Below are 15,049 nucleotides of genomic sequence, written 5' to 3'. Positions count from 1 at the left end.
GTGCACGTGCGCGCAACACTCGTGCCAGCAGCAGAAGAGAGAACGCTGTCCTGGCTCGGCCACCAATCCAATTGAGTGGAGTGTTGATGATGCATCCACTTCGCTTCGTCATTTTTTGCAGCCTAGTACACTCCGTGGTAGTGGGGCCCTTCAACCTCCCCACCTGCAAGGGCTGTGCATGCACTGGTTATAGCGGGGCAGCACATGGTAGGAATGCGCCTCAAGCATCCCTGTAATTGCTGTCACAATAAGAACTTTCTGTGGCTATGAACTGTGCACAAAGCCAAAACATGGTCTGGACTCTTATGATGTAAACCAGAAGGTGGTCTGTTGGTAGTGTATTTGAGAGGAAAGGGGGAATGAAAATTATGCCCAGCTCTAGGGATGCGACTTCAGTAGCAGCAAGAGAATAGAGCAGAATTTAGTTGAGAACAGAAAATCGGACAAGCCGAGTTGAATTTATGGTCAAGGACAGCACAAGCGGTGTAGCAGTAGGAAGCGAGATGATAAACACATTGTCGTTTGTGTTGTCTTGCTTTCTTTGCCCTCATTCTCTTACACTGGACGAAATGACGAGCGAAATTCAAATTTAGACAGAGTGGCAGTTTCTATTTGTGTTCGAATTATTTCTAGCAATTACACTGTAATCTTTTTCGTGCCTGCCAAGAAAACAAAGGGTGGTCAAGGGAATGGTTTGCCTGAGGTTCCTTTTTTTTTTTTTTGCTGCATTGGTTTGGTCTCATCTTGGCATTTGGCCTGCCTCCATGCTGATGACAAGCATGCTGTGCGCAGGTCCAAGCCACCCAAGGACGTGGCTGCAGAATATGCCAAGGAGAGGGGATCGACCAAGTCTCTCCTGAACCTGGTGGTCATTGGACACGTAGACGCTGGCAAGAGCACGCTTATGGGCCACCTCCTGTACAGGTGAGTCAAGTTGGGATCATCGCTGGTAAGAGTCGCTGCTCTTCTTTTTCAGCCTGCACTGTGGAGCGCGCCGCACACTAGTTGGAAGTAACCTGCAGTTTACAAAGAGCTGCCGCATTATCTGCCAACATTTAAAATTTTATCATAAAATGCCTGATTCCAAGAGTTTGCTTACGATTGTCGCATTGACACCAATAATTTTGCAACTTTTCATGTGCATCTTATTTAAATGTGAACTGATCTCAACAGAATACAAATTAGTCATCGAGAGATTTTTCAGAGCCTCCCTTTTTGGGCCCGCTTGATTAGCAAGACCTAATGGCACCTGCACTTTTCGGTTAGCTGCTTGTCTCGCATGATTTCCTAGTGTACCACTTTCATGATTGGTTGCTGGCACGCCATAGTCTAGTTGATGTTGCCACATGTCTGTCATCGTCATCTACGTGTCCCTGCCCTCATGCCATTGTAGTCATGCCACAGGCATTACCATCGTTGTCATGCCATTATCGTTGAGCAATTCTTGTCACCACGCCATCGTCATGTCACTTTCAGGACACATGTGCTCACATTACACTAGCAGTTGCTCGCCTTGCATGGACACATTGTGCCATCTGGTTGACACTTTGCAAAACCCATAATGACGCTGCAGACAGCCAGCTAACTGTAAAATGCTTTTTGTAACATTGATTTTTGCACTGCATGTGATCTGCATATTTTGTAACTTTGAAACTCAGTTTGCACAGCAATGCATGCGGAGTCATTTGTTATCCTTTGCTTGTTTTGCACTTGTGAAACGGCCAACATTTCAAGCACACCTCGACGTGTTTCAGTGAGATTTGCTGTGCTTGTTTCACCTGCAGGCTTGGCTGTGTACAGAAGAAGCAGATGCACAAGTACGAGCAGGAGTCCAAAAAGCTAGGAAAGGCTTCATTTATGTATGCGTGGGTATTGGATGAGACGTCAGAAGAGAGGTAAGTAGGGGAGCCTTAATGGGGAAATTTCTCAATTGAGTTGAATGTTAATGTTCTAGAAAAATAACCTTACGATATCGTATTTATTGCCAACATTATTTGTCACTTTTGAACAAATTAAAATAGAAAGGTTGCATCTCTAACTCGGCTGCCCTAGGAGGAAGATGCATAATGTGCATAACATGGCATTGTGATGATGTGCTTCTAAAGGACCCCATTTACAACTCCTATGAAAGTTATGGGTGTCCCACTTTATAATATGCCCAATTTCTAACTCTTCATGGAGTAAAGAATTTGTATGATATGAACATGGAAACGGTAATAAATTTACACACACATGTGTGTGTTGTTCATTATCTGTGTATTTTGGCAGATCTCTGAGCAGTATGAATTACCAACTTGCAAATAAAGCGGTACTGTTGGATTTCACTGCACAAACGGCAATCCGCGGGAGTGGTGGTCATAAATTACTTGGCACTTCATTGTCAGTATTAAATAAGTGAGCTAGAAAGTCACGCACGCACACATACAGAAAAGGAAGGTGTGTGTGCTATAGGAACAACTCGTTCACTGGACCACACAGTTCTTTAATTGTGGTGCTACTTTGGACAATGCCTTCAGGCATAGCCCAGACGTGCCCGAGTAAGGGGTTTCTTCGCGTTTACAAGTTTACTAAACCTGAACAGTTCACTGTTTAGTGTTCGCTTGTGTCAGTCAGTTATTAGTATTATTATTACTTTTTTTTGCATTATGCTTTTTAATGCTTAAATAGCCCCTCACCAGGTTTAAGCATTTCAAACAGACAACCACAGTGCATAGATTGTACACTGATGATTGCGTCTTCAGTGTATCAAACCGCTCTACGGCGGGAAGGCAGCTTGAATTTCAGACAAATTCCTGCATGTCCTTCCTCTCGAGGGAGCCAAGTCAAAGTGACGCACATAAACGCCTCTTCAGGTCAGGCAAACTGCCTGCAATGTCACTGGGTATGGCATGTGACTACTGAAGGGATGCAACCCAGTAGCAACAAGAATACTGGATGGTTTATCGCTCTGCACTTGAACTTTAAGTAACTGAAAACCATGCGGGCAGTGACAGCTGCTGCAGCTAAGTGCATCGTTCCTTGCTGATAGCTAATGAGGAACTGGGCCACACAAGTATGCTTTATCGATGACGCTGCAACTGCGATGAATTATCCAATTCAGATGACAAAAAAAGAAAGCGCCGCGCAGCATAGAGAGAAGGCAATATAAAGAAAAGAGACAGGTCTCTTGATGGCATTGTGACACTGTTCCTGTGCTCCAGTATGCGAGAAGGCAGGAAAGGAATGTTGTTTGAGAGTGCTACTCGAGGCAGAGGAAGAGAGCGTCTTTCTTGGCAGTAAAGCTCACCTCCTTGCAGTACGGTGGTGTGACATAATATAACAAATATAACAAACCTAATTGAAAAATACTTGGGGTAGAACCCTTCCTAGAATGGAACTTTAAAATTTCTAGTGTATAACCAAAGTTTCAGGGAGGGCCTAATGAGGAACCCTCTAAAGAACCCTCTTAAATGTTACAATTGGCTACATAAAAGGACGCATTGCAGAGCTTTTGCGCAATGTAGGAGCACCCGTTCACAGGAATTTCCATGTTCTCAACTATTCTGATAACATGTAGAGGCTGAGCTCACTTTGAGAATGCGTACATTCTGTTTCGGAGAGAAATTTTATTCACCGTAGCACATTGTAAGCTTATTCCCGGTACACAATTAAAAAAACATTATGGCATGGCCAAGAAATGAAAGGGTACAATTGGTTACCTTGCTTACTTTTCTCTTTCCATCTCTCTCTTTCTTTGTACTCTCTGTCTATACAGTCATTGGAAAAAAGTGGCACAGTCATAATGTTATTGCATGCTGTACTGGACTTGTCGCCACTTTTTTAGAGAGTCTGGTCCTGCAACAGAAGGACCTTGACGCTCCGTTTTTCACCTGCTCTGTCTCAGGAATCGTGGGATCACCATGGACGTGGCTCAGGCGAAGTTTGAGACACCCAACAGAAGCATTGTCCTCCTAGACGCGCCGGGTCATCGGGACTTCATCCCAAACATGATCACAGGTATGTCTTGTCTTCCAAGTTATTACTGCTCTTGGCGTAGGACTTCTCTTGCAAGTTTCCAAGTTTTCCCAATGCATTTTGTTGCTCTAATTTCTGCACTAATTGTAACTCTCGACAACAAATATCTGACACGGAGAAAAAGAAGCACCGATGCTAAACTTGGAAATCTGGGCGTCAGTCACTATAATTGCCTAACTTGTACACTTGGTGCTTCAGATAAGCATGGATCTCCCTTATATTTTGTGAATGTCTGCATGTTGCATCGTAGGTTGGGCCTCTGTGCGCTATTTATGGAGCGTGCTTCCCAAGGCATGCCAGTTGCCTTTCGTGGCGCAAAAATAGTCCAAGTATTTTGTGACAACACTTCACACCGCTATGATTGTTAAATAAGAAGGTAAAAGAACCATTCAAAACCTCCAATGTCTTGATATGTTGGCAGTTTATGAGAAAAGTCGTTGATACATTGTGATAAGCTTTATTGGAAATTTTTTCTAAATGTTTGCTGCCTGCCTTTTGTCATTCTAATGCACGAAATATAAATTTCTAACTTCAGTGTTCAAATTCAAATGAGAAACGGCTTAACTTCCAGCAGCCAGACTGTCAGCTCACATGCCGTGAGATTTTTCTTAAGAGAATGCATTGCTGGGCTAGTTATTTCATACATCATACTTGCAGGTCTAACAAGTTGGCTTGTTGGTTTGTGTACTTGCAGGATTAGCACTTGTGTCGTGTCCGCCTTCTTTTGTCCTCTCCCTGGCATGCTCTTGTTAAAACCTGCGAGATCTCTTTTATACTGCATGTTTGCTATAATTTTGGGAAATTCACATTCGTGTTGGCCTTGCAGGTGCTGCCCAAGCGGACGTGGCCATCCTGGTGGTCGATGCTACACGGGGTGAATTCGAAACTGGTTTTGAGACGGGAGGGCAGACAAGGGAGCACACCTTGCTCGTGCGGTCTCTAGGTAAGCATTGAACGAGAAGTCCGGGGAATCGAGGTGCTCTATTCTTACCATGCTTCTTTCCGCACTTGGTAGGCGACACTGCGCAAGTTGGGCAAACACGCAGTTCGATCGTGGAAGTCTCGCTTCATCCCTTTCGCAGTGCAGTTGGCTTTGATTTGCGATGCTGTCTATGGAATATAACTACTTCGTATATTACAACTAAATTTGTGAACTAAAGGTCATGTCAAATTGCGCATTATTTGTGCACTTTTATGCGTCCACCAGGCTACATACTATGTTTTGGCTGCGAGAAGAAGCGGAGCGTTGTGGCCACTGGTCGCCGAATCGTGTCATTCCGCTTCTTCGACGGCGAATAAGTTCGGCTTTGCAACGCCTTCCGTGTAATAATTACAGAGTTTTTTTTTTTTTGCAACACAAAAAAGAAAGTATGGAACTTTGTGTTGCATTGAAATTCATGGTGCACAGCTGTACTTTCTTACGTGGAGCACTATTTTTTGGTAGCAAATGTGAGCAGTAAGAGAAGTCTCTCCATCCTTCGTAGTGTTTCTCACTGTGTATGAAATGCGGTGTAACCATGTTCGCATGAGGCCGACAGAGTATGAAGCCAAGGCAAACCGCATGCATATGCAAGGGTTCAGCCTCATGCTTGAAAGTTATTGCAAGTCGGGTGTAAGCACATCTGTCTTGAATGTGCATGATCATCCTCATCAGCATGTGTCTGGAATGCTAACAAAAGGAAGGGGGCACAAGAAAAGACGTGTGGGCTGGTACAATTGTGCAGGCTACACATACCTCTCTCTCTTTCCATGAGTACATCTCTCCTTAACTGCAAAACTTAGAGATGACCAAATCTGATAGCTTTTGAATGCAAAAAAGCTCAACCGAGGCTCTTTGTTGTGAAAGCAGGGTGCTGGTTCCTCGGCATACCTTTAAAAAAAGACAGTGCAAGGCTCTTAACGTCTTGTTCTTGTGGCTGAAGCAATAGCCTTCCTCTTCACACTGTGTGTCACTCTTCCCTACTCATCAAAAATGCTTTCTTCATAATAAGTGCCGAGATTACACACCCTGTACTGCAAGCCTTGCGACAAGAGCACAAGATCTGTATCTCTTTTGTTCTTTATTTCTTTTCACTCTTCCACCCACCTGCTTGGGCCTTTCTCTGTTTTTATCCATATCCCCACATAGTGGAAATTGGGCGAATATGCACCAGCTAAACGCTGCTCGTCTCACTAAAGAACAAACTTTCTCTCTCTCTCTTCTTTTTTCAGGTGTGTCGCAGCTTGCGGTGGCCATCAACAAGCTGGACAACGTGTCCTGGGATGAGGGGCGGTACAACGAAATCACGGCCAAGCTGCGCACCTTCCTGCGCCAGGCTGGCTATCGGGAGTCCGACTTCACCTTTGTGCCTTGCAGCGGCCTGACGGGCGAGAATTTGACCACCAAGCCCGAGTCCAGTTCACCGCTCACCAAGTGGTACACGGGACCCTGCCTCGTTGATGTTATCGGTACGTTTATTAGTGCTCCGTTGTTCTGATATCTGGTTTTCAATTGCTTTGGTTCATTGTACTACACTTTCTGCAGTAGTTAAATGGCCATGCTGTTCTTGTGAGCACGTCAGTGGCTTCGACTCATAGCTGTGATGTGTTAAAATTGAGGTGTCGCCAACTCGCACGGGTTGATGGTAATTTGCTAAGCTTAACCCTTTGAGGGTCGAATTATTTTGAAGAAAACTTTCCCGGAGGGTCAAATTATTTTATTGCAGATATTGAATGTACAAGATGTATAAAGTCCGGAATAAATAGTAAAAAAAATTAGGGAACAGTATTTTGGTGTCGGCATCACTCAGAACTGCAATATGTTCAATAGTATTTTAGAGTGTGGTACTCCTTGAAACACGAGTCTCCGCGCAGCCGCAGAGAGCGAGAATACCTCATGAGCGGTGGTGATAAACGAGCTAAGAGCAGTGCCAATCAAGATAGAAATCAACTTCCGCCGCCCCTGCGATAGCGTGCCGACAAAGATAAAAATCACGTTTCGCGCGCCTCCGTTGCGGCGGAACCGAAACCGCGTTGCCGCTGAGAGCGAGAATACCCCGCGAGCGGCGGTTATAAACAAGCTAAGAGCAGTGCCAATCAAGATAGAAATCAACTTCCACAGCATTTGCAAGAGAGTGCCGACAAAGAGAAAAATGACATTTCGCGCGCCTCCGTTGCGATCACGCGGCAAAACTGAAACCGCAAAAGGGGTGTGGCCGCAGTCTGCTCGACGCGCTGAAGCTTGAAGTCAGTTCTGTTTATCTCCCCAAGAAGGTAGCACAAATTTCAAACGCTTCTTGTAAGACCTAAGAGGTGGCAGCACCTCCCAGTAAGCGTGCATCGTCATTATGGCGCGAAATTTCAAACGGAGGGTTGAAACCGTACCCGTACGGCAAAGACCTTGCGGGACAGAAAACCGCCGCCGTACATGTACGGCTAAAACCCTCAAAGGGTTAAGCCCCGGAAACCATCACACTGGTGGGAACATGGCGAACATGGCTAGCACTTGCACAAACTTCACCTCTACTGAGCGCGTGCCATCGGTGTCAAATGAAACGCTAACAGCGGAGTGCGTGGCCAAAGCATGGTGCGAACCGTCCAGTCATCGCAATTGACAGGCGTGCTCATCCGGTTTGATTGCACTGCGCGATGATGCTCCCCCTTTTTGTTTCTGTGCTGGTTCTCTTTTTATTCGAGGGCGAGGAGGAGGAGGAATGAACGTTTATTGTAAGAAACGACGAGAAAGTGTCCTTTCTTCGCCCTAGGTGGGCGGCTCTCTTAGTCCAGGAAGCTGTTGGCTAATGCTGCGAGAAAAGAATAATCGAAGAAGAACAGAAGCTGGAATGTTGCAGTACAGGGCGAGTATTGTCGCACAGTGCGGCGAAACTGGATGCGCTGTTGGTGGTCAAATGAAACGGGAACAGCGGTGTGTGTGCTACAGTTAGCGCAGTCATTATTAGAGATAGATTCGCTCGTCCGGTTTTGCCGCATTGTTACTCGCCTTACACAGTGAACTCTCACTTGAGTGAACTTCAAGGAACCCAAGGATATAACATAGTTCACTTAACCGAAAGTTCACTAAACTGAATATTCACGAGAGTATGCAACAGCATACGGCACATCGGACAACAAATCAGAAGTGCAAAATGCAATTTATGGAGTATGTACAGTCTGTTTCACACTTAGGGGAAAACTCGGAGCGCGTGGCATCGGCGATGCGGCGAGCGCTGGAGTCGCGCGGCGGAAGCAGCTCGCGCAGGCGCAGACGCTCTAGGGGCGGAGTCGTGACCTGCGTCGTCTGCTACGGCGGCGCGCGCTGGCCGCATTGTCGGGAAGAGTGCTACGGTCAGAGGCGGTGTGCGTATTCCATTGTTACTGCGGGAACCGAGCCGATATTCCTTATTAAGCGTTGTGCAACGCCAAACTCTGAGCTTTCATTGGCCACATTCGAGTTCTACGAACTTCTTTTGACGACATGCTTCTTTCGTTCTTTCGAAAAGCCGGGGTACTTAGTGCATGCACGTATATTTCTTCGCTGTGTGTGTTACCGTAACACGCAGCGATAAGAAAGGGACACCGAACTGTGCGCGCAACGTGCTCGGTCTTTATTTGGCGCGAAAGGAAAACAGAACACTCAATATAATGACCATGCGAGTCGAACACGATGAAAGAAACGGATAAAGATAAAAGAATACTTTAGGTTTAGGCATTGAGCTGAAAGTGTTTCTTCTCGACAATAGTTCTTTACACAAGACAGGCTCTGTCAGCCGACAAGGAAATGCACGCGGCACGCTCCGAACATCACTTAGTATCTCGTCACGTCTCCGGCGGCAGCGATGACAGCGCTCATTCTGGAGGGCAATGAGTTGCAAATTGAATCGGTAAGTCATGCGTTCATTCGCAGCACGTCCGACTCGATGACGATGGTCGACTTTGTGGTGATTTGGCGCTCTTTAAGCTTCTGAAGATAAAAAAAGTAAATGACCTTGAAAAGGAAATGCAGCGTCATCTCCTTCCTTCGCTCATTGGTGATCGAAGAACGGTGCGGCTCTCTACAGACACGGGAAGGTTTACATGATACAAGACTGATCTGAATAAAGCTGGCGCTTGTCCGTCTTAATTCATTCCAGCTTTTTCATCTGACCAGAACGGTGCTAAATCGTTAGCCTTCTTCTAATGGCCCGTGTGCCAGAGAAAGAAAGACTGAAGATTATTGAACTGTGTTCTAGGAACTATACCCAAAAGAAGATATCAGAGATGACAAGACGGTCTCTTAAAGCTGTCAATAGGATATTACAGGCCTACAAGAAAGAAGGGTGCATCAAGGATGCCCCTCGCGGACGTCCCCCAAGGGCCACAACGCACGAGAAGGATTTGTCCATTGCTGCGGCTGCTGTTGACGCCCCCCACGCTTCGCTTCAAGAGCTACGACAAAGCTTGCAGCTGAAGGCTTTGCGGTCTACCGTGAGGCGGCGGCTCAATGAAGCCGGCCTCAGGAGCAGATCAGCCGCGCAAAAGCCATTACTTATGGCCACAAATAGAGTAAAGCGGCTCCATTTTGCGCAAGAACATGAAGGGTGGACCGTGTCACAATGGAAAAACGTTGTATTCAGTGATGAATCCACGTTTACGACCGCTGGCGACCAGCGAGACCGAATTTGGCGCCCTGCCAAAACACGGTAAGTTATTTTCTGGAAGCAATTGTTACTCAGCCATACATTTAAGACAGTAGTTCATAATATTTAAGTTCGTTTACCTCGCATGCGGATCCAGCCTAATTTTATTTGCTTTGGGAAGACAAATAATTCAGTGCTAAGATATCTCTCCACTTAAGTAAAAAGTGCAACTATAATAGGCTAATATATTTGCTTAATAAAGTAGGCCTCTGCACCTCGAGTGAACAACTTATTGCGGTAAGTATTGAAGTTTCACCATCGCAGGCAGCACGTTAAAGAACCCCAGGTGGTCAAAATTTCCGGAGTCCTCCACTACGGCGTGCCTCATAATCAGAAAGTGGTTTTGGCACGTAAAACCCCAAATATTATTATTGTTATTATCACCATCGCAGGCAGTGCATGCGCTTGTGATTCGAGTCAGTGCTCGCAATGCATGCTGTAAACATGAACTTCTGTGTGGTTGGTCCAGATTATTAGACAAGTTCATTATCTAACCTAAAATACCCGTAATCAATAGATGCTTTCTTTTCTTGTCCCAGCTATATGCCGCGGTACCTGCAACGGGTCGCTGCGAGCGGGCGCACAAGTGTAAGCGTGTGGGCTTGCATTACCAAAGATGGTCTTGGCCCACTGATACGCTTAGAAGGCAAGTTTACCGCTGAAAAGTACGGGGCCATCATAGACGATGTACTCATTCCCCACGTTCTTGACGGCCCGTTCCCGGAAGGCGACTACATATTCCAACACGACAGGTCGCCGATCCACACTGCTCGTGTTGTCCAAGAACTGCTGCATGAGCGCGGCGTCACTGTCCTGGAGTGGCCGCCCCAATCCCCGGACCTCAACATCATAGAAAATGTCTGGGGTTTATTGAAATTATCGCTGGCGCGCCATCCTCTGCATGGCTTGTCCGAGGACAGGCTCTGGTCCACCATCGTGAGCGAGTGGGACGTGCTCCGAATGGACCCATCACTTACGGAGTCACTTTACACATCACTGCCCTCCAGAATAAGCGCTGTCATCGCTGCCGCTGGGGACATGACGAGGTACTAAGGGATGTTTGGAGCGTGCCGCGTGCATTTCCTTGTCGGCTGACAGAGCCTGTCTTGTGTAAAGAACTATTGTCGAGAAGAAGCACTTTCAGCTCAATGCCTTAACCTAAAGTATTCTTTTATCCTTATCCGTTTCTTTCATCGTGTTCGACTCGCTTAGTCATTATATTGAGTGTTCTGTTTTCCTTTCGCGCCAAATAAAGACCTAGCACATTGCGCACACAGTTCGGTGTCCCTTTCTTATCGCTGCGTGTTACAGTAACACACACAGCGAAGAAATATACGTGCACGCACTAAGTACCACGGTCTTTCGAAAGAACGAAAGAAGCATGCTGTCAAAAGAAGTTCGTAGAACTCAAATGTGGCCAATGAAAGCTCAGAGTTTGGCGTTGCATAACGCTTAATAAGGAACATCGGCTCAGTTCCCGCAGTAACAATGGAATACGCACACTGCCTCTGACCGTCGCACTCTTCCCGACAATGCGGCCAGCGCGCGCCGCCGTAGCAGACGGCGCAGATCACGACTCCGCCCCTAGAGCGTCTGCGCCTGCGCGAGCTGCTTCCACCGCGCGACTCCAGCGCTCGCCGCATCGCCGATGCCACGCGCTCCGAGTTTTCCCCTAAGTGTGAAACAGACTGTACATCAATATATACAAAGTGCGTAACAGTTATGTTGCTGCCGATCTCATTGTGAGAAAAAAAAAATCTAATTTTCATTTGCGTGCTGTTCATGAAGTGCAAGAAGTAACACAGCTCTCTGGAGTCTGTGTTTTTGTGCACTTCTTCTGGCTCAGCCTGTTGCTGAGACACGGAGCCTTGCAACTTTCCAAGTCATCCTATAGCCTCAGTTAGAGTTACAGTATCTGAATCTGCCTGTGCCATTGCATCATTCTCTCGTCGCACTCTTCTTTAGGACGAACGCTGGAAACAGTTGGAATACTGGAAATAGTTCAGTGCAGGTAACGAGCTTCCTGTCATTGCACATAGTCTTCAAACGAAGTGTTGCTGTCAACATCCAGCTAGTGACAGACCTATCTATGTCCGCATCCCGGGTTCGATCATCTCGCCACGCTGTTCCTCTTGCTCGCTCTCACCGCACAGGGGGGAAAGGCCATATTTATGCCAGCAGTTTCTAATTGTAGCCATTGTTATTGTCCACCAGGAGCGTCAAGTTCATTCAACTGAAATACTGTATTTGCTATTCAGAAATTTGTTTAACTGAAAGGTTTTGGCATAGAAGGCATAGGAAACCCGCTGGGGATTTTCTAAAAGTTTGTTATTCTAAAATATTCATTAAACTGACATTCGTACAAGTGAGAGGTTACTGTTCTATGATATTTTTAGCTTCTGCTTTCTTGGAGTTTTCACTTTTAATTTCTGAAATGGCAATCCGAGTCAGGTCCCGGTTTACCCTAGGTGGGAAGATTCCTTATTCCAGGAACCCTCTGGCTTGGGCTGCCTCCTTGGCCCTGGCAACGAGACTCTCCCTCACTTTCAATCAAGAGAAAATTAGAATAGAAACAAAAATATATTGCAGTATAGTGGGAGCAACGTTCTGCAGTGCGATCAAACCGGATGTGTGCGCCTGTCAATGATGATGATGATTCGGCGGCACGCACCATACCTTCAGTTGTACTTTGGCCATGAGCTCCGCTGTTCGCGTATCATCTGATGCCTGTAGTACCCATGCAAATTGTGCCCGTCTGAACTTTGCCTTATCTCCAAGGGTGAAGCCACATGTGCGGGCACATGTTGACGGAGTGTGCCCCGATTTGCCTCCCCATGATCACCCTTTGTGTTTTCCTCCCATTATGGAGCTCTGATTGGTTCAGGTGCTTGCCTTGCGAGCCTTAAAGATGTTGCCGCAGGGGCCTTTAACACTTTGAGGGTCAATTTATCTTTTGCCTACTGCAACCCTCCCCCCCCCCCCCCTCAAGGGCCAAAATTGCAGATTTAAAACCTTCAGACTGACCTGCTTCAAAAAATTCGTACCGTAATTTTTTTAGAGTGACCATAAAAGGACAGGAAATATTTTCTGTAGGTAAACGTTCATTGCTTATTCATGAATGCAGATGCATGGGCTTGCACAAATGCTTATAGTAAGAAGAAAAATATGTATCCACTGAAATAGATATATTCCGATTCGGCACTTTGGCAGTAGTCTGCAATGGCAGCTCAACTCACTCGCAGCAGAGCAACCAGCGTGCACACCCATAAGATAACTGAACCGTGTGTGTAAGTGCACACAAGAAAACTTGATGGTTGTGTGCCTGTCAGAAAAACCTAACAAGTCAAAACATGCAGTAATCCTTCATGCCATCACCAAGGACTGAGGGGCAGTCAGTTCTTGCGAGTCTCGACAAAAGAAATGCATGCATGGCAGCATTGTTCGTATATGGCGGCATTGTTTGCATATACAAGCACTTGCCTGTGAACAGATACAGTCACACCCCTGTGAGTAGCAGATGGACAGGCATCTGGCGGTGACCATTTGAGAGATTAGAAACCAGATAGACATCAGTTTTTGCAAGCGCAACGAACGGAAACAGCTCAAGAGATGACACGAAAACTAACTACGGTGTGCATGCATGAGTGGTCGTTAAAACCCCAGCATAAAAATGCTGTGGAATGACAACCAAGAGTCCATAGAGCGAACAAAAATAAAGACCCCTTGTATCCACACAGTGGCAGCACATGCTGAGCAACAGAAAGTTGGCACGTCTTTCAAACATACAGACCGCTCAGTAAATATATGGCAGCAACCATTTGGGTCTCGTTCACAGTACTGTATATTTTTTGTTTTTGACCCTCAAGAAGCTAACAATGGGCAGGCCATTGGCTGCTGCAAGGACTGGGCTAGTAGGATGTGCCATGCTTATCTCCATAGACATCAATGGCCATGTGAACTATGTGTGGTCGTGCTGAAGGGCAAACTCATGTGGGAGCCAAAGCAGATGGAAGGGGCTTCCTCGACCTCACCTTAATCCATCAACTAGTGCATCATTGTTGTATCAAGTTGCTTCCTGTGATACAGTAAGTAGCCTCAGTCACAGTTTCATCCGTAGTTGCGGTCCTTGTTTTGGCAGCAAACATAAATAACCGAGATCATCATGACTGCCCAGCTATTCCTCCTGTAATGGAAAGCTAACAAAAGCAACGATGATAGGCGAGAGGTGCTGCCTTCTGTTTACGACAAGCGTGTTGTCACTCCAGCTGATGGTGCATAGTCCTGCTACACGAGTCGGACGTGATAACTTTGCTTCCAAAACTTCTAGCTTTGCGAACCATTGCGTTTCGCTCAGGAAATCACTGCCAACATATGCAACCTGGGGATGACATGCGGGCAGGGACTGCAGTGATCGCTGCTACAGAACCATTCAAATAAGGTTGTGTTGCAAAATCATTGTTGTGAGCATTGCCTGATGTACCTCAGGCCATTGTGATTCGATTTTTGTTCCTTGAAGATTGCACATTGCTTTGTGTTGTGACTGTATTTGACTTTGAGGCAGGATTTGAGTTGTGTTTTCAGACGTGACTAGCGTGTTATGTCAAACGTATCAACGACAGCTGTACTGTTGTTGCAGATAGCTTCAAGCCACCTGAGCGGCCCGTGTCGAAGCCGTTCCGGTTGTGTGTCAGCGATGTCTTCAAGGGCCAGGGCTCTGGCTTCTGTGTGTCCGGTCGGATAGACGCAGGCTGTGCGGCCAATGGTGACAAAGTCCTTGTGATGCCAGCAGCCGAGCAGGGAACTGTAAAAGGCAAGTTGCTGTCCTCGTTTCATATAGTGCTCAACTTTATAGGCTTGTGCAAATATAAATTTCTTGGTTCGAAGTTAAGTCAAAGCGTCTGGTAATACTGTCAAATCAATTCGAAGTGAATAGCTTGAATAGTTGTGGGATTTGCATAAAACCTTGATAACGTAACTAGAAGTTGGCAAATCTCGAAAAAGAAAGGTCCTTTGCTAAGTTGGAAACAGTTTCATCTTTGAAATCAGTAGATTCTTTCTTGTGAAGTGCCGTTATTTAGATATTTGCATGCAAGAATGCAAGTTGTTCAGTGTATTTTGCAATGCCTACAGTGAAGAAAATTTTTAATTTATTTGCAGACTTGTGATCAGTGTTGTTCAGCCCACTTGAAGTTTCGCGTTGACCTATCACGCAGCCCAGCATCTGCTGTCTATCATTGCGATGTTGCCAAGTGTGACCTTGACTGCGTGACGCAGGCAATTTAGACTGTTGCGCAAATATAGTTCTGTGCTTTCTGCCTACGGCGCCAGCTTACCCCATTCTGTTCAGTAGGTGCACAGACCAACTTGATAGGTCTACTCGC

General features: G+C 46.2%; 1 protein-coding gene across 3 annotated transcripts in view; it reads left to right on the top strand.

The window, feature by feature from the left end:
* HBS1 (translation elongation factor EF-1alpha (GTPase) HBS1) overlaps positions 1-15,049 on the top strand; it is a 44,287-nt gene that overhangs the window by 17,835 nt on the left and 11,403 nt on the right. For all 3 annotated transcript variants that reach the window (XM_065423887.1, XM_065423888.1, XM_065423886.1), the window contains 6 exons: positions 793-924; positions 1,785-1,895; positions 3,884-3,996; positions 4,841-4,957; positions 6,226-6,462; positions 14,305-14,478. In XM_065423887.1, coding sequence (XP_065279959.1) covers positions 793-924; positions 1,785-1,895; positions 3,884-3,996; positions 4,841-4,957; positions 6,226-6,462; positions 14,305-14,478 — 884 coding nt within the window. The remainder of the gene's footprint in view (positions 1-792; positions 925-1,784; positions 1,896-3,883; positions 3,997-4,840; positions 4,958-6,225; positions 6,463-14,304; positions 14,479-15,049) is intronic.

The sequence above is a fragment of the Dermacentor albipictus genome, chromosome 6 (genome assembly GCF_038994185.2).
Source record: "Dermacentor albipictus isolate Rhodes 1998 colony chromosome 6, USDA_Dalb.pri_finalv2, whole genome shotgun sequence".
NCBI lineage: Eukaryota > Metazoa > Arthropoda > Arachnida > Ixodida > Ixodidae > Dermacentor > Dermacentor albipictus.
The sequence above is the reverse complement of the archived record's forward strand: the minus strand, read 5'-3'. Positions and strand labels throughout refer to the sequence as shown.